General features: G+C 44.0%; 1 protein-coding gene across 1 annotated transcript in view; it reads right to left on the reverse strand.

Moving 5' to 3' along the window:
• Positions 1-24,124, reverse strand: part of LMO7 (LIM domain 7) — a 163,365-nt gene that overhangs the window by 94,285 nt on the left and 44,956 nt on the right. The window contains 2 exon segments of the mRNA XM_087938160.1: positions 6,802-6,871; positions 14,800-14,870. Coding sequence (XP_087794286.1) covers positions 6,802-6,871; positions 14,800-14,870 — 141 coding nt within the window.

Raw genomic sequence — 24,124 nt, forward strand, 5'->3', positions numbered from 1 at the left:
GAAATGAAATTTAGGTCAAGTTTTATAGTCCTTTTTCCTAACTGTTCCTTAGGATGGCCCGGCTTTTTAAACTCAATTTCACAAAAAATAACGGCAGATTCTACAGAGAGGCAAACTCAAAAAACACGGTTGTCAAACTCGCTGTGTCACATTGCCATCCTGTGAGGTTTCTCCCCTTCACTGGGTGGGCATGGCCTGCGGGCCATGAGTTTGACACCCCTGCTCTATAGCAAGAGTGCCCGAACTTTTTGGCACTGGGTACCGGTTTCATGGAGGACAATTTTTCCATGGACTGGGTGTTTGTGTGTGGGGAGAAGAGTGTGCAGCTTAGATCCCTTGCATGCTCAGTTTACAGTAGGGGTTGCATTCTCACGACAATCTAAAGCCTGATCATCTGATGTGGAGCTGAGAGGGTGGGGAAGTGGCATCAAATACAGATGAACCTTCACTTGTTCACCTCCAAGCTGTGCAGGCCACGGCCCAGTAGCAGTCCATAGCCCAGGGGCTGGGGACCTTTGCTTTAAGGGGGTTAATCCCCACCTAGAATATGGAGGCCTGGAGGCTGCCGACACTCGCTAAGACCCATCCTCATTTCGATCCCAGGCACGGGCTGCTGTGGCAGCTGGTGGTGGCTCCTTTCTTGCCCCTATCAACTCCACCAGATCCACCACCCACAGCCTGCTGATAAAGGGCAGAGCTTCCTCAAAAGTTTGCCGTCTCTCCACCCAGAGTCAACAAAAAAATGAAGGGAATGCTGATCAGCACCGATGATGCACATCACAAAAAAAAACTCACTCTGAAACTAGAGATGGAGAAGAAAGACAAGCTCGCAGAGGACTGGCCAGGAAGTGTTCAGGGCAGGGCAAGTATGCGCATTCTTGACCCACCCATTCTCAGGGCTGCCTACTTACTGGCTCCTATGTTGAAGGACATTCGACAACAAGGAGACAGCAAAAAAAAAGAAAGAAGATGACAGTCTTCCAATCCTCCGAGGTTTCTTTTTGCTTCACGCTCACTAGAATGCGCATCTTCTGGCAGAACCAGTTTGGGGTTCCAGCCTGCCAGGGGACGAGCTGCCAACTCCCTGGCATAATCCCTTGTCATCAGGCTCGCTGTAAAACAAGAATGCGTGCACCCAGGACTTTTGAAAGCCTTTGCTGTTGGGTTTAATCAGCCACAAATACAACATGTTGTTTGTGTTTCCACCACGGTGAACCCAGCTGCTCAGGAGGTTCCCATGTTTACTACACATACACAATACAATCCACCTAGAGACAGACAATCAAGCAGGGTTTATTTTCGGGGACAGGAAAGTGGCATGGTCGGGAACAGGAGTCAGCAACCTGTGGCTCTGGAGCCACATGTGGCTCTTTCATCCCTCTGCTGCAGCTCCCTGTCGCTGGTCAGTGCCACAATTTTGAGAGGAGCTTCCGGTTGGAGTGGGGGGAAGCCTGGCATGCCAGGAGGAAACTCTGTGGCAAGGGGTGGGTTTCCTGGTAGGACTTTTGGTTAGGACAGGTGGAGGAAAAAGGATGCCATGCTAGGGTGAGACTCTAGAGTGGGGGAACCGGACTTCCGCTGGCTCCAGAATTGAGCAGGGGGGGCTTTTAGTTAGGACCTTTGTGGCTGTTGAGGTGTTTTAAGGTTGCCAACCCCTGGTCTGGAAGCTGCCTCCACCAACAGAGAAGGCTCAACTGCCAAACCAGAAGCACCTCAAGCGAGGAAGGGCCATCTCCTTCCCCTTCCTGACAAGCTTTGTCCAACGTCATCTGGAATTCTCCACAACAAGATCAAACTTAGAAACCTAAACCCAAGCCCCCCTGGTCTCGCCACTCACTTTGGAAATTGGACCCGGGGTGGGTGGGGCAGAGGGATAAATAGAATTTTAATAGCAATGGCTCAGGAACTGCAACTAACCTGCCATTAGTAATTTTAGCACAGACGAAATAATTCAGTTATTCAGCATGTCCCACGATTCATTCTAGAGCAGAACAGAAGAACATTCTGGTTGTGGGAAAGGTTTTTGTGACCAGGCATGGCAGAACCAAAGGAACATCTGGACAGGAAAGGCCCGAGGAAGATGCTTGGGTGAATTCTGTTCACTGTGGACTTTTGAGTACAGAAACATATCCTGGGGTTCTCCAAAGTGTGTGTTGAGTTTTAGAGCAGCCCAGAAAAGATACTTAATATGAGGGTTTGGTTGCTGGTATTTAGCATTATTCTGTCTGTATTTATGGCAAAAACGGGCTTTATGCTACCAAGGCCACCGGCTGCTCTAGACTATTTACAATCCAACATTTGTTTCACACATAAATCAAATAGGTTCTACAGTTATTGGGCAAACCTCCGAGCAAATTAAGTGTGCCTCTAATAGCCTTTAAAGTTTAAACGCTATTTTCCCTCTTTGCATAGGGAGGGAGGGTGCTAAGGAAGGCTCTTCCATCACTTTTTTTTTTTTTAATCTTTCCCCATGATTGTAAAAGGGAAACGGGAAGTAACTTCAGTTCATAAACCGTGACAGCTATGGCAGAGATTTTTACAACTTGCACTGATAAAAAGACCGAATCGTACATCTTCTTTGAAGGGTTTATAATCTGAAGAGCTGTCATAACCTTCCTGGAGGGTGAGGATATTATACATGAAAAAAAAAAATCCTATATAAAAAATGAAGGCATTCTCTGTAGCTGCACAGGATTAGAGCCACATCCAGGTTAAACTATTGCTACTCTACAATTGAAGGACCCATTTCTAGCCCCTTCCCCCTCTCAGCCTCAGTAGCTCTCTTCATAACTTGGAGCAGGGGTGGCCTTCACAAAATTTAGCAGCCGGTTCTCTGCCCGATGGCTGGGTAGGCAGGGGAGCCATTTTCACTCTCCCTGGGCTCCGGAGCCTTTGAGTCTCCAGGAGGCCTGTTTCTCCTCCTCTCCAGAGACCCTCCAGAGGCTGGAATCGGGCCCGTTTCTGGCCTTCTGGAACTTCCGGGAGGCCTGTTTTTCACCTTCCCCGAGCCTCCACAGGGACCCTGCTCTTACCTGGGATCCAAAACGGTCTGCGTGGAGACTGAGGGGAGGGGAGGGGTGAGCGGTGCCTCTGCCAGGGAAAAGGGAGCTCGGGAGGGCCACATGCAGCCTTCCCGGGCTCTGTTTTGGGCTGCAATGGCCTCCTGCAACCCTCTGCTAGTGAAAATGGAGCTCAGAGAGGCCATGTGTGGCCCTCCCGTGGGGTAGGATCAGAGGTGGTATTCAGCTGTTTCAGACCCGTTCTGGAGAACCCGTAGCAGACATTTTGAGTAGTTCAGAGAACCGGCAAATACCACCTCTGACCGGCCCTGGCCCCATCTCTTCTCTGCCTCCCGAGTCCCAGCTGATCGGGTGGGTTTTCTTTGGTTGCTCTGCACAGGAGAACGGAGCTGGAAAGCAGGCTAGTGCGGTGGGGAGGGAATGGAGATTTTACAGTATCCTTCCCTTGCCGTGCCCACCAAATCACGCCAAACTTACCAAGCCACGGGCAGAGAACCAGTAGTAAAAAAACCTGAATGCCACCACTGGTAATCAGTCCTGTGGCTTCTTTCGGAGACTCTGCTTACCATCTTCTATAGCCATGATGGTGAACCTATGGCACGTACGCCACAGGTATCACACAGAGCCATTTGTGCCAGCACATGAGCCGCAAGTAAACTTACCTCACTGAGCATGTGCGTGCCTCACAGCTGATTTTTGGCTGCTTTGAGGCCTTTTTCGGCCTCCCAGAGGCTTGAAAAAAGCCTCTGCAGGCCAAATAGGCCTGTTTTGTCATTTCCTGTAATACCGGAAGTGATGAAATGGGCCTATTCGGCCTGCAGAGGCTTTTTTCAAGCCTCTGGGAGGCCGAAAAAGGCCCCAAACCAGCTGCAAATCAGCTGTGAGGTGCAGTGCAGGTAACGGGGGGGCAGCGGCGGGGGAAGGCGGGGGGTTGCACGCACATGGGCAGGGGGTGTGGGGGCCCATTGCCTTCTGGGTGTTGGCACGTGAGCACGAGCGCACCAGCGTGTGCACAATTTGGGGCACAGGAGCCCCAAAAGGTTCGCCATCACAGCTCTAAAGAAAAAAAAAATCCTTTCATCATAGGGCAAGCACAGCCACCACCCACAAACAACTTGCAGTTGGTTCCGCCTCCATGACAGGAGTTGATTTTCATTTGGCTGAAAATATGAATAAGGAGGCAGCAATAACATCACAACGTAGGATGGGCAAGAATTTATGCACCACTCCAAGTGTGTACATACACAGAATAATCTGTTTAGTCATCATTATGCAATCCTAGCATTACTATCCTTTAAATAGGTCTGGGGTGGGGGTGGAGAGAAATATATGCTTCTTCCAGCTCCATAAAAGAGTTTCTACACACAAAGTTTTGAACCCAAAATGTAATTCCCAGAGGTGGAATCGTTGCAAGGTGTTATCAGGTGATTCCTCCCCCCAAAGATATGAATCTCGGCTGAGACTAGGAGCGCTTGGTCTCGATGAGTAACTACAAAAAGTATTTTCCTTCCTGATCCATGACTTCATCGCCTTAACTTCTTCTCAGAGGGGTGCCACTCTGAACAGATCCTGGGGTGAATATTCAGAAACAGTTTGTGCTGCTTAAAGACACACGACCCCCATCATTTATTCTTCAGCAACTCCTAGCTTTTCCAGGCAAACGCTTGCGCGTTTTGTTTTATTTTTGCAAACATCTCCGTTTATTCGCTGCAGCTTTAAAAACCCATAAAACGTTTTAGATAAAGAGCAGCACAGATGGAATTTGCTAATTGGAACGCTGCCCTCCCGGCAAACACAATGCCCAATTGAAAACAACCAACGACATCAATCTCTCCCCAAGCATTTTCAAATAAACACCCAAAAATGTGCTTTGTTATGAGCAGCATTTTGGAGAAAGGTCACGGTTATGGTTCTTAAAACTACACAATCCACCCCACTCTTTCTAGATGAAAGCCCAGAATTTGGTCCAGTGGATATTACAGAATAATGGAGTTGGAAGGGACTTGGGAAGTCTTCTAGTCCAATGCCCTATACTCAAGCAGGAGACCCTATACCATTTCAGGCAAATGGTTGTCCAGTCTCTTCTTTTCAAAACCTCCAGTTCTGGAGGCAAGTTGTTCCACTGATTAATGGTTCTAACTTTCAGGAAATTCCTCCTTCGTTCTAGGTTGGTCCTCTCCTTGATTAGTTTCCAACCATTGCTTCTTGTCCTGCCTTCAGGTGCCTTGGAGAATAGGCTGACCCAAAGTATGCATGCGTCCTTTAAAATGCTTGTTACAGACAGACAGACAGATGTAGATAGATAGACAGATAGATAAGATAGATGGACAGACAGATTTAGGTAGGTAGGTAGATAGACAGACAGATTTAGGTAAGTAGTAGGTATATAGGTGCATAGATAGATGATAGATAGATAGATAATAGATAGATAGATAGATAGATAGATAGATAGATAGATAGATAGATAGATAGATAGACAGATAGCTGTTGTTAGTTGTGAAGTCATGTCCAACCCATCACAATCCCATGGACAACGTTTCTGTCCTCTACTATCTTCTGGAGTCCATTTAAGCTCATGCCGACTGCTTCAGTGACTCCATCCAGGCACCTCATTCTCTGTCATCCCCTTCTATCTTTCAGATAGATAGATAGATAGATAGATAGATAGATAGATAGATAGATAGATAGATAGATAGATGTAGATATTGACTGATTTTTAAAAAGCTTTCTTCATACTGACTATTGAGGAAACTCTCACCTCTATTTAGAAGTTCATCTGTTGATCTGCATTGTATAATGCTTAAGAAGAGGCTGCCTCTTCCTCCTCCCCCTCCCTTCTTTTTTAATTTAAGTGCACAGGACCTTGATCTGGATCATGGTTATTGTGGGCCGAATTCACAAAGTTGGGAAAAATTCACATACTTCCTTGTGGCTATGGGAGTTTGACTTCAAAATATGCACGCATAGTGTGGGATTGGGGCTAATGCACCAAAGGGAGTGATGGTGGAATAAACATTTGGGATAATAATGAATGTTACGTAAGAAGAGAGTGGGCAGAAGGGATGAGACCACTACATCCAATCCTTAGTGCCAGGATTTTGCTGTAGATCAGGGGTGTCCAACCTTGGCAACTTTAAGACTTGTGGACTTCAACTCCCAGAATTCCTCAACTGGAGTTCCTCAGCTTTGCTGGCTGAGGAATTCTGGGAGTTGAAGTCCACAAGTCTTAAAGTTGCCAAGGTTGGACACCCCTGCTGTAGATCAAGCCACCAAGCTATCTCAAGATAGACAACCAGCTGGAGAATACGTCATCCAGGTTTATTTGAATTGGGGCCATTTCCACTGAGTTGGGTATGTTGCATAGAAACCCAACAAAGTCCGCCTGCACCCAACACCTCTTCCATCAGGATAGAACCCAGAATTGTCACAACTCTTACAGGCTATTTTATTTTATTTTACAGGGTATTTTTGCTTACAACCTTTCTGACCATGAGATCCTCTTGTCTTTGGACAAAACATTGCATTTGAAAGGAGAAATGGAAGAGAAAAAGTTATGCTCTTTAGGGTTAACGTTCATATTGCAGCTCGGTGACATTTGTGTACAGGAACTGCTACAAAATTGAACTATTAGCCATCTCATGGCTAACCGGTTTGAATGGCAACCAATAAATCTTCATCAGCTCTATAAAAATAAGATGCAATTATGGGACACTAAAGCTTTAATCAGGATCGGTGCCAACCACCTCATATACAATGCCAAAAGCATAATGTTACTACCTACCAGTCCAGCTATTGGTGTTGACAGACGGTTGATCTTTTTAATGATGCCAGGTTTGATCTTGTTAATTAGACTATTGAAAAAAGAGAAAAAGAGAGGGTTAATCAAAAATTTAAACACATTTTAAAATTCTAAACATGGACATTAAAAGTACAAAGTTCTGCACATTTATACACACACACACACACACACACACACACACGAATAGATTAGGTAGATTAATTATTGTTTGGTTCAGCTTTTGCATATATTAGATACCTGATATATATTTATATTAAATCAAAATATTTTTAAGCATTGGGAAATAAACTATATTAATGAAAGATGCTAAATGCGGGCTTCACAGAGTTGGCTATGTAAAATAGTGTTTTTTAAATGTTCTTTGCTTTTAAGCAAACTCTGCTCTATTTAAGCTAAATATTTCATCCTAAATTCTTACCAAATCTTCAGCTGGTCTCAGTATCACTATGTATGAATCTACAGTCCAAAATCTTTCAAAATCTCTTTTGTTGTGGAATAAATTTCTGATAAGACTCTTGAGTTTCTTGGAACACAATTAGATGGCTGCTGGCATAAAGACACAATTTCGCTTTATAATACCAGAAAGTTATTAGGCTTATCAGTTTTTTCTGAGAAACAGGACACCATCAACTCTGAGGTCTGTGAATCAAGATCTCACAGGGTGAATAGCAGAGAAGCTAAGGAAATCTTTACTCCAAGGTGCCTCAAACTGATTTATTCCCTAGTATGACTCAGATTTTCAAAAATCTTCAGAATAAACCATCAGTGGCCAGATTATCACATGACAATCTTTGAAGAGGCCTCAACTTCTCCTAAAAATAGATTTTATTGAGACCCAAGTCAGTCCATTTTTGGCTCCTGCTCTGCTGATAATGATGGATAAGCATTTTTATTTAATGACCAGTGAATTATTACGGCTGGTCTACTGGAGATCATTTCTATTAGATGGAATATTTATTGGTGATGATTTATTTTCCAGCTGTCAAGTAAAGAGCAGATATGAATCAGCTCCACTGACATTAAGAACAGGAGAATGTTGTTATGGACAGGCTAACATTGAAATTAAAAGACAAAAAAGGCTCAATATATTATTACCCTGGTATGAGTGGTTTTGAAATAAAAAGAAAATAAAATGGCAATTAGGAAAAGAATGAGGAAGTATGTAAATATGTATATATGCTATAGAAAAGATTGAAGTGTAAGACGAAATATACTGAATTGTAACAAGAGTAAGATGTAATGGGGTAGTGGAATAAATAATCGTATATTGAAAAATGTAAGCAAATATAAAAGATGTCTTGATGTTGATAACAATGCGTATAGTTTTATATTTTTAAACTTTTGAATATCAATAAAATATTTACAAAAAGGGGGAGGGAACGGAATGCTCAGCTTGAAGCAAGGTTGTAGAACTGCTGGTTGATTCGATGTCCAAAGCACTGGGATTGACTGGAAGTGAATTAAGCACAGGGATAGGATTCTACCGGTTTGGATCAGTTCGGGCGAACCGGATGTTAAAGTTACATCTGGTTTGCCAAACCGGTATTTCAACTGACGGGCTGGTCCCACCCACCCCGCCCCTCTCCCAGGAGTCTCCACGTCACCCATTTTCGATGGAGGTAAATTCAAAGGCCTCTTGGACCCTGGAAAAACTGAAAGTTGCAAAATGGGCTTGTTTCCGGCTTCCGGTGGGCCTCCAGAGCCCATGGGAGGATATTTTCACTCTCCCAGAAACCCGGGGGAAGCCTCCGGACTCTTGGGAGGGTGAAAACGGCTTCCCCCGGGGTCTGGAGGCCAACCGGAAGCTGGAAACAGGAAGATCTAGTACTCCACGCCCACCCACCAACTGGGCAGCGAACCGGTTGCTGGGATTTTGGAATCTCCTCCCTGATTAAGCAACATAACCTCCAACCCCATGGTACCCAAGAACAATGATCCCTTCAACGTTTGTACTTTTATACAATGCGGGGAAAGTTTTTCCTTGATGCAGTAGCTCAACAATGACTAAGTAGTGCAGAGATGGTATTCAGCAGGTTCTGACCCGTTCTGGAGAACCGGTAACAGAAATTTTGAGTAGTTCGGTGAACCGGCAAATACCACCTCTGACTGGCCTCACCACCATCTATTCTCTGCCTCCCGAGTCCCAGCTGATCGGCTGGGTCTTCTTTTGTTGCCCTACACCGGAGAACGGAGCTGGAAAGCAGATTAGTGGGATGGGGAGGAGGGAATGGGATTTTGCAGGAACCTTCCCCTGGATTGGGATGGGAATGGAGGTTTTACACTATTCTTCCCCTGCCACTCCCACCAAGCCATACCACGCCCACCACAGAATTGGTAGTAAAAAAATTTTTGAATCCCACCACTGAAGTGGTGATTAAATCATCAATCAGAATAGAGCTGGAAGGAACCTTTGAGGTCTTCTAGTCCAACCCCCTGCTCAATCAAGAGACCCTATATGCTGCCTAGTCTCTTCTAAAAAAACCTCCAGCATTGAAGCACTTACAACTTCTGGAGGCAAGCTGTCCTACTGGTCAATTCTTCTCACTATCATGAAGTTTCTCCTCCAATTCCAGGTTGCCTCTTTCCTTCATTAGTTCTCATCCATTGTCTCGTCTTGCCTTCTGGGGCTTTGGAAAAGCTGTAACGCTAAGGTGACCCATCCAAGAAATACAAAGCAAACCCTGCTGGCCTTCTCCCCACACCCTCTTCGTGTAATAAAAATAGATTGAAATCATTCCAAAGTCAAGAGGCAATGGCAAAGCATTTGCTGAAAACGTTTTGCCAAGAAAAGTGCAGAGACTCTCTGGGAATCTGACACAACTGAATTGGGGGGGGACGGGGGGGGGACCAAGAATATTAAAATCCAGAATTTAGGGAGATGTTGATTCAAGAGTTGTCGATGCTCCATCACTGGAGCTTTTCAAGAAGAGATTGAACGGCCATTTGTTCAGAAGGATATAGGGCAGGGGTGTCAAACTCAATTTCATTGAGGGCCACATCTGGGCTGTGGTTGACCTCAGGGGGCCAGGCAGACATGGGTGATTGGGTGGGCATGGCAGCTTGATGCCACTCCCCAAATTGCTGGCATGTTTCCTTCCATGCATTGGGTAGCCCGATTTTCCTCTTCGAATTGTGTAGACTGGGCCAAAGCGATGTGGGTCATTACATTTTCCAGGATGGCCCCGCAGGTTGGATCCAACCATATCTTGGGCCCAATCCAGCCCATGGATCATGTCTTTGACACCCCCGGTATAGGGTCTCCTTCTGGGTTGGACTAGAAGACCTCCAGTCAGGGGTGGGATTCTTCCAGTTCGCACCTATTCGCTACAACCGGTTGTTAACATTCTAAGCAGTTTGTAGAACCAGTTCTAACAAAAAATTACTGGCCTAATCCTGTAAGGAAGGCAGGAAGGAAACATTCTGGTGTTGCTTATAGAAACTGCCTCTCTGTTAACCCTTATTACATTCTTGGCAGGACTAGACTTCCTGTCTCTGGAAGTTCTCTGGAGTTATTTTTCCCTCCTTTGCTGGTACTTTGCTTGTGTGGAGTGACCATTCAAAGTTACAGTGGCACTGAAAAAAGTGACTTATGACCATTTTTCACACTTACGACTGTTGCAGCATCCCCACGGTCACAAGAGGCCAGGGGAGGAGATGCGTGCCTCGATGTGAGTGATATTGAGTTGGCCACGCCCAGCCAATAACATGACCACCAAGCCATGTCCACCCAGTCACATGACCATCAAGCCACACCCACCAACTAAGCCATGGCCACAGAACCCGTTGTTAAAAATTTGAATCCCACCCCTGCCTCCAGAGTATTCTGTAATGTGCCTTTTCAGAAAACATGTTCTTTGTTCCTCATTCCTTTTTTAAAAAAAATAATTTTAAAGGGTGGCATCCAAATCAGAAGACATTTTGCTTGTAAGTGGGCGTTCATTAGCATAAAATAAAGCTTCAGAAGGAGGTCTCCATCTGCCAAACATTGTATATTCTCACATTTCATTGCCTGCCAGAAACAAAAAAAAACTACTTTAACATTGTTAAAATTAGGGTATTTGCTAAAAACCTAGGAGAGATGCCTTCTTGCTTGTCGTTCTCCCTTCGGAGATCAGGATGGCTTCAGCTTGTTGGCCCCTTGTAAGGCCTTGAAGATCTGGTTCTATGTCCAGGACCTGGGCCCCAAAAGTGTGCAGGGCCCCATTTCCTGCCTATATTATCACCTAAGAACATTTTTTTCTTAGTTGCTTTATAATATTTATTTTGGGCCTTTATATATTTATTTTTAGCCTAAGGATATTTATGCATGTGGTAGGGTTGTGTTGCTATTATCCTTCTCATCTTTCTTGTCAACTTCTCCTATTGGTATCTTGTGATTTATCCCTTTGTTGTTTGCCTCTTATGATTTATGATTTATCACTTTGGGGTTGTATGTACACTGAGAGGTTATGTATGTACACAGAGAGCCTACATGTTGTATGTACCCGGTATGTTTGTATATACAATGAAAGGTTATGCACTGGAGATAAATTCCTAGTGCATGCAATCACACTTGGCCAATTAAGAATTCTGTTCTGTTCCGTTCTGCTCCATTCTACTCTCCACTCCACTCGATTCCATTATTCTATTCTATTCTATTCTATTCTATTCTATTCTATTCTATTCTATTCTGTTCTATTCTATTCTATTCTATTCTATTCTATTCTACTCTACTCTACTCTACTCTATTTTCTATTCTATTCCATTCCATTCTACTCCACTCCACTTCATTCTTATTCCACTCCACTCTGCATTTTACTCTATTCTTCATGCTATGCTGTGCTATACTATGCTATTTATTTTTGTCCCTCCTCCTCCCTCTTCCTATTATTATTATTATTATTATTATTATTATTATTATTATTATTATTAGTTTAGCATTGTTCTCTGCCCAGAGTTACTTGTTTGAGATGGGTGGCTATAGAAAATAAATAAATACATGAAAAGTTGGAAGTTCATTTCGGAGAAGTTCAGTTTTCACAAAAAGTTCACTTTGGGAACAAATGGGCACCACGCCAATATCAGAAAAATATGCAGGAGAAACCCCTACAGCGATATGTTCTACAAGTAGCACCTCACACTCTTCCCTACATCGGCTTCACTTTAATGTCGATGGCAAGTGCTCCCATGGAAGGCCAAAGCAAGGATGGCAAGATACAATAAATGCAGACATGAAAAATGCCCAATTGGCTCCGGATGCTGCATTTGATTGCACAAGATGGCGTTTGTTGATCCAAAAAGTGGGCTGGTAGGAAAAATCATGATGGTGATGATGATGAATGGAAAGGTGGAAGACTCTCAAAAGGAATTGTTCATGCTTCTGAAATTGTTTACTGTTTAAAATTGTCCTGCGTTCCATCGATACACTGAAAGCAGAGGTGGCTATTCAGCAGGTTCTGACCAGTTCTGGAGAACTGGTAGTGGAAATTTTGAGTAGTTCGGAGAACCGGCAAATACCACCTCTGACTGGCCCCGCCCCCATCTATTCTCTGCCTCCCGAGTCTCAGCTGATCGGCTGGGTCTACGTTTGTTGCCCTGCACAGGAGAACGGAGCTGGAAAGCAGGTTAGTGTGATGGGGAGGGAATGGGGATTTTGCAGTAATTTTCCCCTGCCACGCCCACCAAGCAATGCCCACAGAACCGGTAATAAAAAAAATTGAATCCCAGCACTGACTGAAAGATTCACACAAGATCTCTACTTCCAGAAGGTCCCAAAAGGAGAAAAATTGATAAAAGGAGGCCGGAAAAGCTGGAGTGAAACTTGCACTGGGAGACATTAACGCAGCCTTAAAGGATTGTCTGAATTATTATTATTATTATTATTACAAACAAGATGGTTTGTCAAAACCAAAACCAAACCATACCCAAACAAAAACAAGGCTCCAATTTCTGGGTTGCTGAGTTTCTGAAACCAGGCTGGCTTCATTTTTACCCAAATAATATTGCCAAACATGACACAGAGCAGATTTTTTTTTTTTTTTAAGGGAAGCAAAATTATCTAAAAAGGATGCTTAAAAATGACACTTAATATTGCAGTGACCTGGATCAGCCGGTCCAGAACCCAGGGGGGAAAATGTGGCCGGTTCTCGGAACTCCACATGGGCTCCTTTCCATGTTTCCCTTCCTGCCCTAAAGTTGTTGGTTTTTTTGGTCCTTTCACTGTTTCCTTTTCAAATAAGATTGCTAATCTAATTCGATTTTGAGACTGCCTGGCTCCTCAAACCAATCTGGACAGCTTACAATTGAAAGACAACCACAGCATGCCGTATTTAGAACAAGTCCCCAACCAACCAGAAGATTATACGCTCCCAATAAAAAACCCCAAATCATAGCAACTCCCCAACCAACCCTATCCCAAAGCCTGGGAGAAGAACTGCATTTTTCAACCATTTCCTACATAACAATTCCTGGGGAATACTGTTGCAGAAAGGACATTCCGGGGTCCTACAACAGAGTGACAATATGGGTGGTCCTCGGCTTACGCCCACAATTGGGTCCCAAGCAGTGGTGGGATCCAAATTTTTTTTACTACCAGTTCTGTGGGCATGGCTTGGTGGGTGTGGCTTGGTGGGCGTGGCAAGGGAAGGACACTGCAAAATCTCCATTCCCACCCCACTCCAGGGGAAAGTTACTACAAAATCCCCATTCCCTCCCCACTCCACTAACCTGCTTTCCAGCTCCGTTCTCCTGTGCAGGGCAACCAGAGAAGACCCAGCCGATCATCTGGGACTCAGGAAGCAGAGAATAGATGGGGGCGGGGCCAGTCAGAGGTGGTACTACTCAAAAGGTCTGCCACCAGTTTCTCCAGAACTGGTCAGCACCTGCTGAATACCACCTCCGGCCCCAAGTGTCTGTTACTAAGCAATACCTATGGTTAAGGGAGTTTTGCCCCATTTTACGACTTTTCTTGCCCCCGTTGTTAAGTGAACCACTGCAATTGTTATGTTAGGAACACGAGTTTAAGTGAATCTGGCTTCCCCGTTGACTTTGCTTGCCGGAAAACTGCAAAAGATGATCACATGACCCCTGGATATGGCACCCCTCATAGTTGCCAAGTATCGGAATTTTGATCACGTGACCTCAAAGATGCTGCAGTGCTCATCAATGTGAAAAATGGTCACTTTTTCCCCAGTGATTTTTGTAACTTTGAATGGTCCCTCAATGATTTGTTGTAAGTCAAGGACTTCCTGTGTGTCATTGATGGGACTCACTGACTCTCCCTGACTTATTGGCTAGGCAGAAATGCTTGGGGACAAGCCATCCTTCAGCCAGCTAAGCTAACTTGGTTGTTTTTCCAATATAGCAAGAGCCGTGGTGATGCAGTGTTTAAAATGCAGTACTGCAGGCTACATAAGCTGACTGCCAGCTGCTAGCAGTTTGACAGTTTGATTCTCACTGGCTCAAGGCTGCCTCAGCCTTCCATTCTTCCAAGGACAGTAAAATGTGGACACAGATTGTTGGGGGCCATATTCTGACTCTGTAAACAGCTTAAAGAGGGCTGTAAAGCACTGTGAAGCAGCACATAAGTCTAAGCGCTATTACTATAGCCATAGACAGTAGACTATAAACTCATTTATAAGACACCAAAACACCATGAAATTCTCGCCGTCACAAAGGCAGAATTGCTTAATAAGAGGAATTGATGTAATAGGTATATTGGATCTCATTTATACTATATATATATATGGAAATGTGATTGTTACGTTGCTAAGATGAATAAGAAGAATGCTATTATTAATAATGGATAAGTAGTTTGAAATATGTACCTAATCGACACACAACTGAAATGGAATGGATTTTTTTTTTTTTGTACATAAAAAAATAAAATAAAAAAACGACAGAATTGCTTCTGCAGCTTCAGAGGAATTGACAATAGTATTACTTCAACAGTACAGGATTTTCACAAAGAAATCCTGGCCTTTTCCGGCTCTGAATACTTACTCACAAAGAAGGATCCCATTTTCTAAAGCAGCGCGAAAACCCTTGCTTCCAAAACTTTTCCCAGTAACCGCCTGCGAAGAAAAACATAACAATAATGAGCAAACTCATGGGAAAATCAGACATATCAATGAGTAACTTTCAAGAGGGTGCATCTATTCTTCTTTGAAGAGCTGGAGCCCTCTTCTTTTCAACCATGTCCTCATGAAGGAGCTGGGTATGATACTTTTATGGTGCTCCGAGAAAATCCAGAGTAGTGGAACAGCCTAACGCTTGCAGAATTCATATCCAATCTTGACCTAAGAGATTTTTGGTCTCAACCAGTTTGAGCTCAAAAGCAGGGGTGGGATTAAATTTTTTTAACAACCAGTTCTGTGGGTGTGGCTTAGTTAGTGGGCGGGGCTTGGTGGTCATGTGACTGGGTGGATGTGACTTGGTGGTCATGTTATTGGCTGGGCATGGCCAACTCAATGTCACTCACATCGAGGCACGCATCTCCATGCCTGGCCTCTCATGACTGTGGGGATGGCGCAACAGTCGTAAGTGTGAAAAATGGTCATAAGTCACTTTTTTCAGTGCCATTGTAACTTTGAATGGTCACTCCACACAAGCAAAGTACCAGCAAAGGAGGGGAAAAAAACTCCAGAGACGTTCCTGAGACAAGATCAAGTCTAGTCCTGCCAAGAATGTAATAAGGGTTAACGGAGAGGCAGTTTCTGTAAGCAACACCAGAATGTTTCCTTCCTGCCTTCCTTACGGGATCAGGCCAGTAATTTCTTCTAACAACCGGTTCTCTGAACTGCTTAGAATGTTAACAACCGGTTCTAGCGAATAGGTGCGAACTGGTAGAATCCCACCTCTGATCAAAAGTCTCTTTGATGTCTGATGGAGCAGACATCAAAGTCAGACAAAGCATCGGTTAGGGAAGCTCCCATTCATGAGCACGGAGACCTTTACTGGAGAAGAGACGTGATGGCGAAGTGTCTTAGATGGCTTCCTCAAGCAAGGGGTCATCTCTCACGCTGATGAGTTAGGACACTGCATTTAAATTAAACTGCATTCTAAAAGTATAATCGAGGTAATTTAGATCATAAATTACTGCAAGGTTTCTCCAAGAGAAGGTCACACGCTGATCCTCATCCCATCCTATTGGTTTCCACCAGCAGCTGGCCATGCAATTTATTTTACCCCATTTTACCAACCCTGGAAGGATGGGAAGAGTGAGTCAACCCTGCGCCACTCAAGTTCGAACTCCTAACTGTGGCCAGAATTCGCTTGCAATGCTGCATTCTAATCACTGCCCTACCACAGCTTAGACATTGGACACCTAAGTGCTCCTGGGCACTATGATTGCACAAATCAAAACATTAAAGACAGAGAGATTGTTTGTTAAGATTAAAGGGTATTGATCAAACAATAGTGAAAATCCAAAGCCATTTGTCATGGGCTGTGGTGGCACAGTGGTTAGAGTGCAGTGTTGCAGGATGACTCTTCCCATAGCCAGGAGTTTGATTCTCACTGGCTCAAGGTTGACTCAACCTTCCATCCTTCGGAGGTTGATAAAATGAGGACCCAGATTGTTGGGGGGGGCAATAGGCTGACTCTGTAAACTGCTTAGAGAGGGCTGGAAAGAACTGTGAAGTGGTATATAAATCTAAGTGCTAGGGCTGTTTCTCCCCCAGCATCAATTCGTCCAATAAACAAAAGAAATAACATCCAAGGACTGCCTTTGACGACTACACAGTTATGGCTCTCTAATCCCAGGGGCACTGTTAGAAAGCAAATCACGATCCAACCAAGGGCCCAACACACAAGTGTTTGCACGCACAACGCATGAAGGGAAAATTGGCCTCAAGGGAACTTTCAACCCTATAGCTTTCTAGAAAAAAACATTTGAGAAACAGTGTGACCATTGAAACATTTTGGCCATGTAAACCATCAGCTGCGTTTAACGGTTAATAACACGACATTCATATATGCCCACCAAAAGAGGAGCAAATGATCTGATCTTTTACTCTCCTGCTCGAGCAGGGGGTTGGACTAGATGACCTCCAAGGTCCCTTCCAACTCTGTTACTCTATGATTCTTATGCTCCTTAATTTGAAACCGCAGCAGCTGGGGGCACTTTATATTTCTCGCTTAGCGAGGGCTGTAAAGCACTGTGAAGTGGGATATACGTCTAAGTGCTATTGCTATTTAGCCTCTAGCATTTTATTTCTACTTGTCTGTTTACTCAAAGGGCCTTTTCAAGGCTTGGACCTCTCTGATTTCCAAAAGAGTCTGGCTGGAATTAGCGGCAGTCCTAGCTCAAGGCGTTGGGGTTATTGGGTGGGAAGGCTGCATTAGGCAACTCATGTCTAATACACGTTGACAGTAGAAAATCATTGACTATTAAATTCAATGATTTCTAGTCTGATCAAAGCAAAAAAAAAATATCTTTGTTTTCCAGCTGGTTGAATCCAGGGTGTGGCTCATTTCTGGAACAAATGTGAACCGAAAGAGTCCCATGAAACTGGTGCCCAAAACAAAAGCTTTACCCATGTAATTGAATTCTGTATTTATTTATTTTTCTCTCCGCAGTGGGTTTCAGCCTTGATTTTTTTTTTCAATGGCTATAATTAAAAGATACTTTCTGAAATATTTCTGCAATGTGGGGTTGACTGAGCTGGCCCCAAATGAGTATTTCTACCCTTGCTGGACTCTGGCTTTTAAACTTCTGTTTCAGAAGACAGCAACCAAGAGGTCAAAAGCTACGAAGCCTTCTTATCGTGGACCATGATGTTAAATTTGCCCAGAGAAAGACCAACGCTGCAAACTCAAGGAAAGCTATTTCTGCAAAAAATAAATTTTAAAAAATCGGCCAATTTGATCTTTATTATCTAGGCCAATTCCTTTCCAGAGTCCGGTCAGAAGCTAAGGCTTTCTTATCTCCCGGCTCAAGTCTGCTTATCAAGACCGAGCAGTCAGCAAACTTGATTCTAATCTGGGTTTTTCCTAGACGTAACTTGACCAAGAATGGGTTTGCCTCCAAACTGTCTGCAAAACTTTCCAAAACCTCATCCAATAATTCAGCTCTCGGGAGACTGGCAGACCCTGCCTGGCAGGGTTGACTTTACTAGCAGACATAACATCACAGAGCAAAGTTGGATATGTTCTCAAGAGCCTCGAGCCTCCGGAGCTGAAGGTGTCTTCTTCTCACCATTCTGAATCAATAAATCATCTTGAGGGACCGGAGATCCCGCCTTGTCAGCACTTCTTAAAATAGCTGGGCTCTACACTGCACTCAACCAAATTCAAAAAGTCGTATCATGGCTTCTTCCAAAGACACCTAGCTGCTTTCATACATAACATTAAGCAGAGATGTTTCCAGGGGTGGGATTCGGCCGATTCAGGCCGGTTTGGGTGAACTAGATGTTAAATTTACATCTGGTTCGCTGAACCAGTAGTTGAACCGACTGGCTGGCCCCACTCACCCCTCCCCTCCCAGGAGTCTCCACATGGCCCATTTTGGATGCAGGTAAGTTCAGGGTCCGCGTAGAGGCTGTGGGAGGGTGAAAAACGGCACTCTCGGAAGTTCCAGAAGTCAGGAAATGGGCCTGGTTCCAGCTTCCGGAGCCCATGGGAGGCCATTTGCGCTCTCCCAACGGCCCGAGGGAAGCCTCCAGATTCTGGGGAAGGCAAAAAATGGCCCTCCCGGAAGTTCCAGAAGTCAGGAAATGGGCCTTGTTCCAGCTTCCGGAGCCTATGGGAGGCCATTTGCATTCTCCCAGAGGCCTGAGGGAAGCCTCCAGATTCTGGGGAAGGCAAAAAATGGCCCTCCCGGAAGTTCCAGAAGTCTGGAAATGGGCTTGGTTCCGGCTTCCGGAGCCTGTGGGAGGCCATTTGCGCTCTCCCAGAGGCCTGAGGGAAGCCTCCAGACTGGGGAAGGCAAAAACGGCACTCTCCGAAGTTTCAGAAGTCAGGAAATGGGCCTGGTTCCAGCTTCCGGAGCCTGTGGGAGGCCGTTTGCACTCTCCCAGAGGCCCGAGGAAAGCCTCCAGACTCTGGGGAAGGCAAAAAAATGGCCCTCCCGGAAGTTCCGGAAGTCTGGAAATGGGCCTGGTTCCGGCTTCCGAAGAGTCTCTGGAGCCCGTCGGGAGGCCGTTTTCTCCTTCCCAGAGGCCCGAGGAAACCTCCAGACTCTGGGGAAGGCAGAAAACGGCCCTCTCGAAAGTTCCAGTAGGCCACATCCCACCATGGCCACGCCCACCCAGCAACCGGGCAGAGAACCCATTGTTGGGATTTTTGAATCCCACCCCTGGACGTTGCACTATGCTTTAGATAAAACACAATGTTCTGGTTCAGGTCCAATGCTAACTATTAAGGCTGGTTTTAATACCTTAAGCTAAACATCCTATTATACTTTACTACACCTATGTGTATATCAGACCACGCCGACTAACATTCCTGCTGACCTCAAGCCTTTATTCATTGTTTTCTTCCTAGCATTAAGCGGAACACTAGGTTGCACTAACAGAGGGATAGAATCAAGATCACACGAATAGTAATAGTACCACTTTATAAAGCCCTAGTAAGACCACACTTAGAATACTGCATCCAATTTTGGTTACCACAATATAAAAGAGATGTCGAGACTCTGGGAAGAGTTCAGAGAAGAGCAATAAAGATAATTAGGGGCCTAGAAGCTATACGATATGAAGAATGATGGCAGGAAGTGGGTATACCTCCTCTAGTGAAAAGAAGGACCAGGGTGGATATGCTAGCAGTCTTCTTGTATCTTTTCTTTTATGCATACTGAGAGCATTTGCACCAAGACAAATTCCTTGTGTGTCCTATCACGCTTGGCCAATAAAAGAATTCTAATTGTAATTCAGTACTTGAAGGGCTGCTACAGGGAAGACGGGGCCAACTTATTTACCAAAGGACCTGAAAGCAAGTCAAAAAACAATGGATGGAAACTCATCAACGAGAGAAACAACCTAGAACTACGGTGAAAATTCCTAACAGTGAGAACAATCAACCAAATTGCCTTCGAAAATTATGGATGCCCCATCACTGGAGGCTTTTAAGAACAGACTGAACAGCCATTTGTCAGAAATAATATAGGTCTCCTGCATCAGCAGTGGGTTGGACTGGATGCCCTCCAAGGTCCCTTCCAACTCTATTTCTGTTACTTAGAATGGAAAAGTAAGAGCAACATTACTCAGTCAGGTACTCTGTGCATTAAGAAATTAAAAATGGTCCCAGGAGAAGAAAGTGAGCTGAAGTTAATCAAGAGAATAAGAGAAACTAAATCTCTTCAACTTTAGAACTTTAGAATAACTTCATTGTCACTTTAAATGCACACTAATTGGCCTACATTAAAATGAAATTTCATTGCATACAGTTCTCAAAGGGTCACTTACCTCCAATATACACTACGTGTCTATTCGAGATGTACACTACTCGACAAAAAAAATAACTAAATAAAAGATTATGCATATAGCCACATATATTATTTGTCTCCGTTTCATATGGCTTGGCTTGGCTGACTCTGCAGATTTCACACGGAGGCAGAACGAGAAGGGACACCTAAATGAACACTTTGTGGAAAATATTTAATCAACATACAGAGAAACTATATCTGGTAGCAACGGTAGAATTCTTCTTGTTTCAGATAAAATCTCTCGCGTGTTTGAAGTCTGGTATCCCAGACTAACCACCACATTTTCCACAAACCTGAGTCATTTTTAACTATGCGATGTATTTTGGAAGCCAAGGGGTTTTTTCCGTCATGGGAACCAATTCGCAACTGCGGATATAGATTCTGCACTTCTGGCAATCTTCATTGTCCCAACGAGATGCTTAAGGATAGGGTGGCACCACAAGAAAAATTTGTTTGCCAAAAAAAAAAAAAAATCACTTCGGGGTGTTTGGATCCAGAGACGTTTTCCCAGTGACATCAACAGAAGAGAGCCAAGAGATTGCAATGGTTCCTTCTCCTCCCTACCAAAGCATTATGAATGCCCTTGAGAGATGCTTCAATTAAGCTACAGATAAGAGTCAAATAATGTGGTTGCTTGCATTCATTTTTTTAATTATCTGGTAATAAATCTATATATATAAAAAAGCGAAATACCACTCATGCATCGTCGCAAAATCTTCAGAACCGTACAGCCTACAAACTTGAAATTTGGCATGTATTGTTGCTCTTGCCTTTTAGGTTCTCACTAAGAAAGGATTTTTTTGAAATGACCATCAGAGCATTAGTATTTCCTATATTATTATTAACACGCTCTGATGCTAAGGAGTTCTACTCCCCCTCCCCACCTGAGAAGAAATATCTTCCAAATGCAAAACACAAGCAGAGGAGTTTCAGTTTTACTTTCATAGCACCAAGGAGCTTTAGTACAGAATAGTTGAGCTAAGCTACACCCAGGCTCCTTGCTGTCTCCTTCTTGCTCACACAGCAAATACTGTTTCAGTTTCTAAACAGCCCTGAACTCTCTCACACGCTGACACGACATGAATACTGGAAGATGCTGGTAGGCAGAGGCAGAATTTTTTTAATTATTTTCCTCCCCCCAAAATAAGCCCGACCACATAGTTTAGTAGCAAAGCACGGGTATCGAGCTAGTATATAAGATTCCTGAATATAAGCACCAATTGTGCTGACATTTTGAGCTTCTCTATTCATCCATACATAGAATGTCCAAGGCAGGATCCAGATACGATCAGAATAAACCCGGTAAATCAGAATAAAGCTTTTCTGATCTCCATGGGGACTTTAAAATATGAACGTTGAATTCTCCAGTAGAATCAAAGCATCTGGGCTTCCCATAAAAGAATGAATGATAACGATTTTAGAATTGCAGGCTGCCCAGAGTCACTTGGTTGAATTGGGTGGCCATAAAATTTTATTAGTTAATTGATTAATTACATGAGAGAAATGTTTTCAGTAAGTCTTGTGGTTTAAGCCCCGTTAAGAATCTGTAATCTGCCCCTTCTCTGTATTCTTGCTCTTTTGGGAGTAGAAAAAAGAAGATTGGGATTTATCCCTCACACACACCCTCAATCAACTTTAATAGCATGACCAAACTTCTAATCTTACTTGATAAATAAAAGAACTTTAAATATATTTAAGGGAATACATGATTGGTGCTTCCCACAGATTTGGATCTATTCTGACGGAAAATGCTGTAAAGTCTACAGAAAAGAGAAGGCTGCCATCAGCAAACACAACCTAAGGAAAGATTTGAGGTGCACTATTACACTAAAAATATTACAAAGCCAAATCAAAGCTCCTTTCTTGTCAAGAAATGGCCTCTGGGAAAGACATTAAAATCCCAACATCAGCAGGTGAGGACATAAATCAAGCAGAAACTGGATGAGCTAAGGGACTCTAGATTTAGGAAAAGTGAATATCGCACCAAAGCAATTTGGTAACAAAATGCTTCTATTTCTTTTTGCTCAAAAATATAGTTGTCCTAAAATAAAAGATGTGTTCGTATCCCAAGCCAAACGCCTTCTGTTATTTTCATTAAGTGGGAAGCCCCCCATAAAAAAAAAAGAAAAATGAAATATTTGGGGAAATATATTTTTTTAAAGACAGATTACATTTCCCCTAAAGGAGAAATATGCTTTAGAGGCATAAAGGAGCCTCCAAGTCTTTCTTAATAGCCCATAGCAGACGCCAGCATAGAAGGAGATAAAGAGCTTATTGAAAGGTGAAGCCAACTATCTAGTTGGCTCTATTCATAAGCAAAGCAAATACTGCAGGCAGAAATCCAGGATATTTCGAAACTCCTTGTGGCAAAGTTTGACAGCTAACAAAAGCAGAATGGTAGGATTAGAACAAGCAGCCCCTCCCCCAAGATTCAACACTGGACTAAAGCCATTAGCCACAATATTGCCCAACGCCCTTTCAGAACACAAGCCCCTTCCTTGCACAACCTCCCCACCACCACAAAGACTCGTATGAAAATCCTGGCACTCCTCACTCAGCTGACCCAAAACCACAAACCCTGGTGGTTCTGTTCACCAATAAATGGACCTTCCTTCCGGTCTGCCTCCAACCTACATTTTGTTTCGAGCGTCTTTCTCCCAACCTGGAACTGAACCAGATGGATTTTCCTTCCAACAATTACAATTTTTTTTTAAAAAAAAAACCCTTCCGTTTGGTTTGGTCCTTCAGCTCAGGAAGGGGTTTTTTTCTGAGTACACTGGCAAGACTCGAACACACCTCCCCTTTGATCAGGGCCACAGAGCAAGACCAACTTCGGTTCCCCCCGCTTCGCTGCCACCCTGGCTGAAATGAGCTAAACAAGCTGGGCATTTCTCTTTCTCAGGCGTGTTTCCGTGATCAAATTACCCTCTGCTAGTTGCTATGTACATTATCCACATACCAGCTATAGGATTAACAAGCCCAAAGCTATTATTATGCCTATAACCTCCTACAGAGCTTAAGGAACCCACTTCCAAAGCTAACTGCTCTGCTCTACCAGTAAAAGTCCAGCTTTCGTGTAATCGACGTGAGGATTTTGGAAAGATGGAAGGTTTCTGGAGAGGGCAATGCAGAGGTGGTCTTCAGCAGGTTCTGACCAGTTCTGGAGAACCGGTAGCGGAAATTTTGAGTAGTTCGGAGAACCGGTAAATATCAGCTCTGACTGGCTCCACCCTTATCTATTCGTTGCCTCCCATTGAGTCCCAGCTGATTGGCTGGGTCTTCTTTTGTTGCCCTGCACAGGAGAACAGAGCTGGAAAGCAGGTTAGTGGGGTAGGGAGGGAATGAGATTTTGCAGTAACCTTCCCCCAGGAGTTGGGAGGAAATGGGGATTTTACATTATCCTTCCCCTGCCACACCCACCAAGCCATGCCACGCCCACCAAGCACCACCCACCAGCCAAGCCACGCCCGCCAAGTCACTCCCACAGAACCGATTGTAAAAAAAAACGTGAATCCCACCACTGGGGCAATGGGCCACAGGAAGGAAAAGATCCAAAAGGAGACATTTTGGCCCAGGTAGAAAAAGGGGTGAGACTAGGTCAAGGTTTAAGACGGGTTAAGCAGAATACAGGTCTCCAGGAGGGATGTAGACAATCAGGGAAAGGAATTGGGAGAATAATACCAATACTTAAAGAAATGCGCTTCAGAATGATGAAACGAGATCCAGGGAGAAATTAGTAGATTTTTAAAAAGTGCCCTAATAATTCACACAAGGAAATGACACAGTCAGCATACAGCAACAGCACTTAAGACTAACATACGGCTTCCACCGTGCTTTATACAAAATCAGCCTATTTCCCCCAATAATCTGGGTCCTCATTTTACTGACCTCAGAAGAATTGAA

Source organism: Pseudonaja textilis, chromosome 8, assembly GCF_049901715.1.
Source record: "Pseudonaja textilis isolate UNSWEBS1 chromosome 8, rPseTex1.2, whole genome shotgun sequence".
Taxonomy (NCBI): domain Eukaryota; kingdom Metazoa; phylum Chordata; class Lepidosauria; order Squamata; family Elapidae; genus Pseudonaja; species Pseudonaja textilis.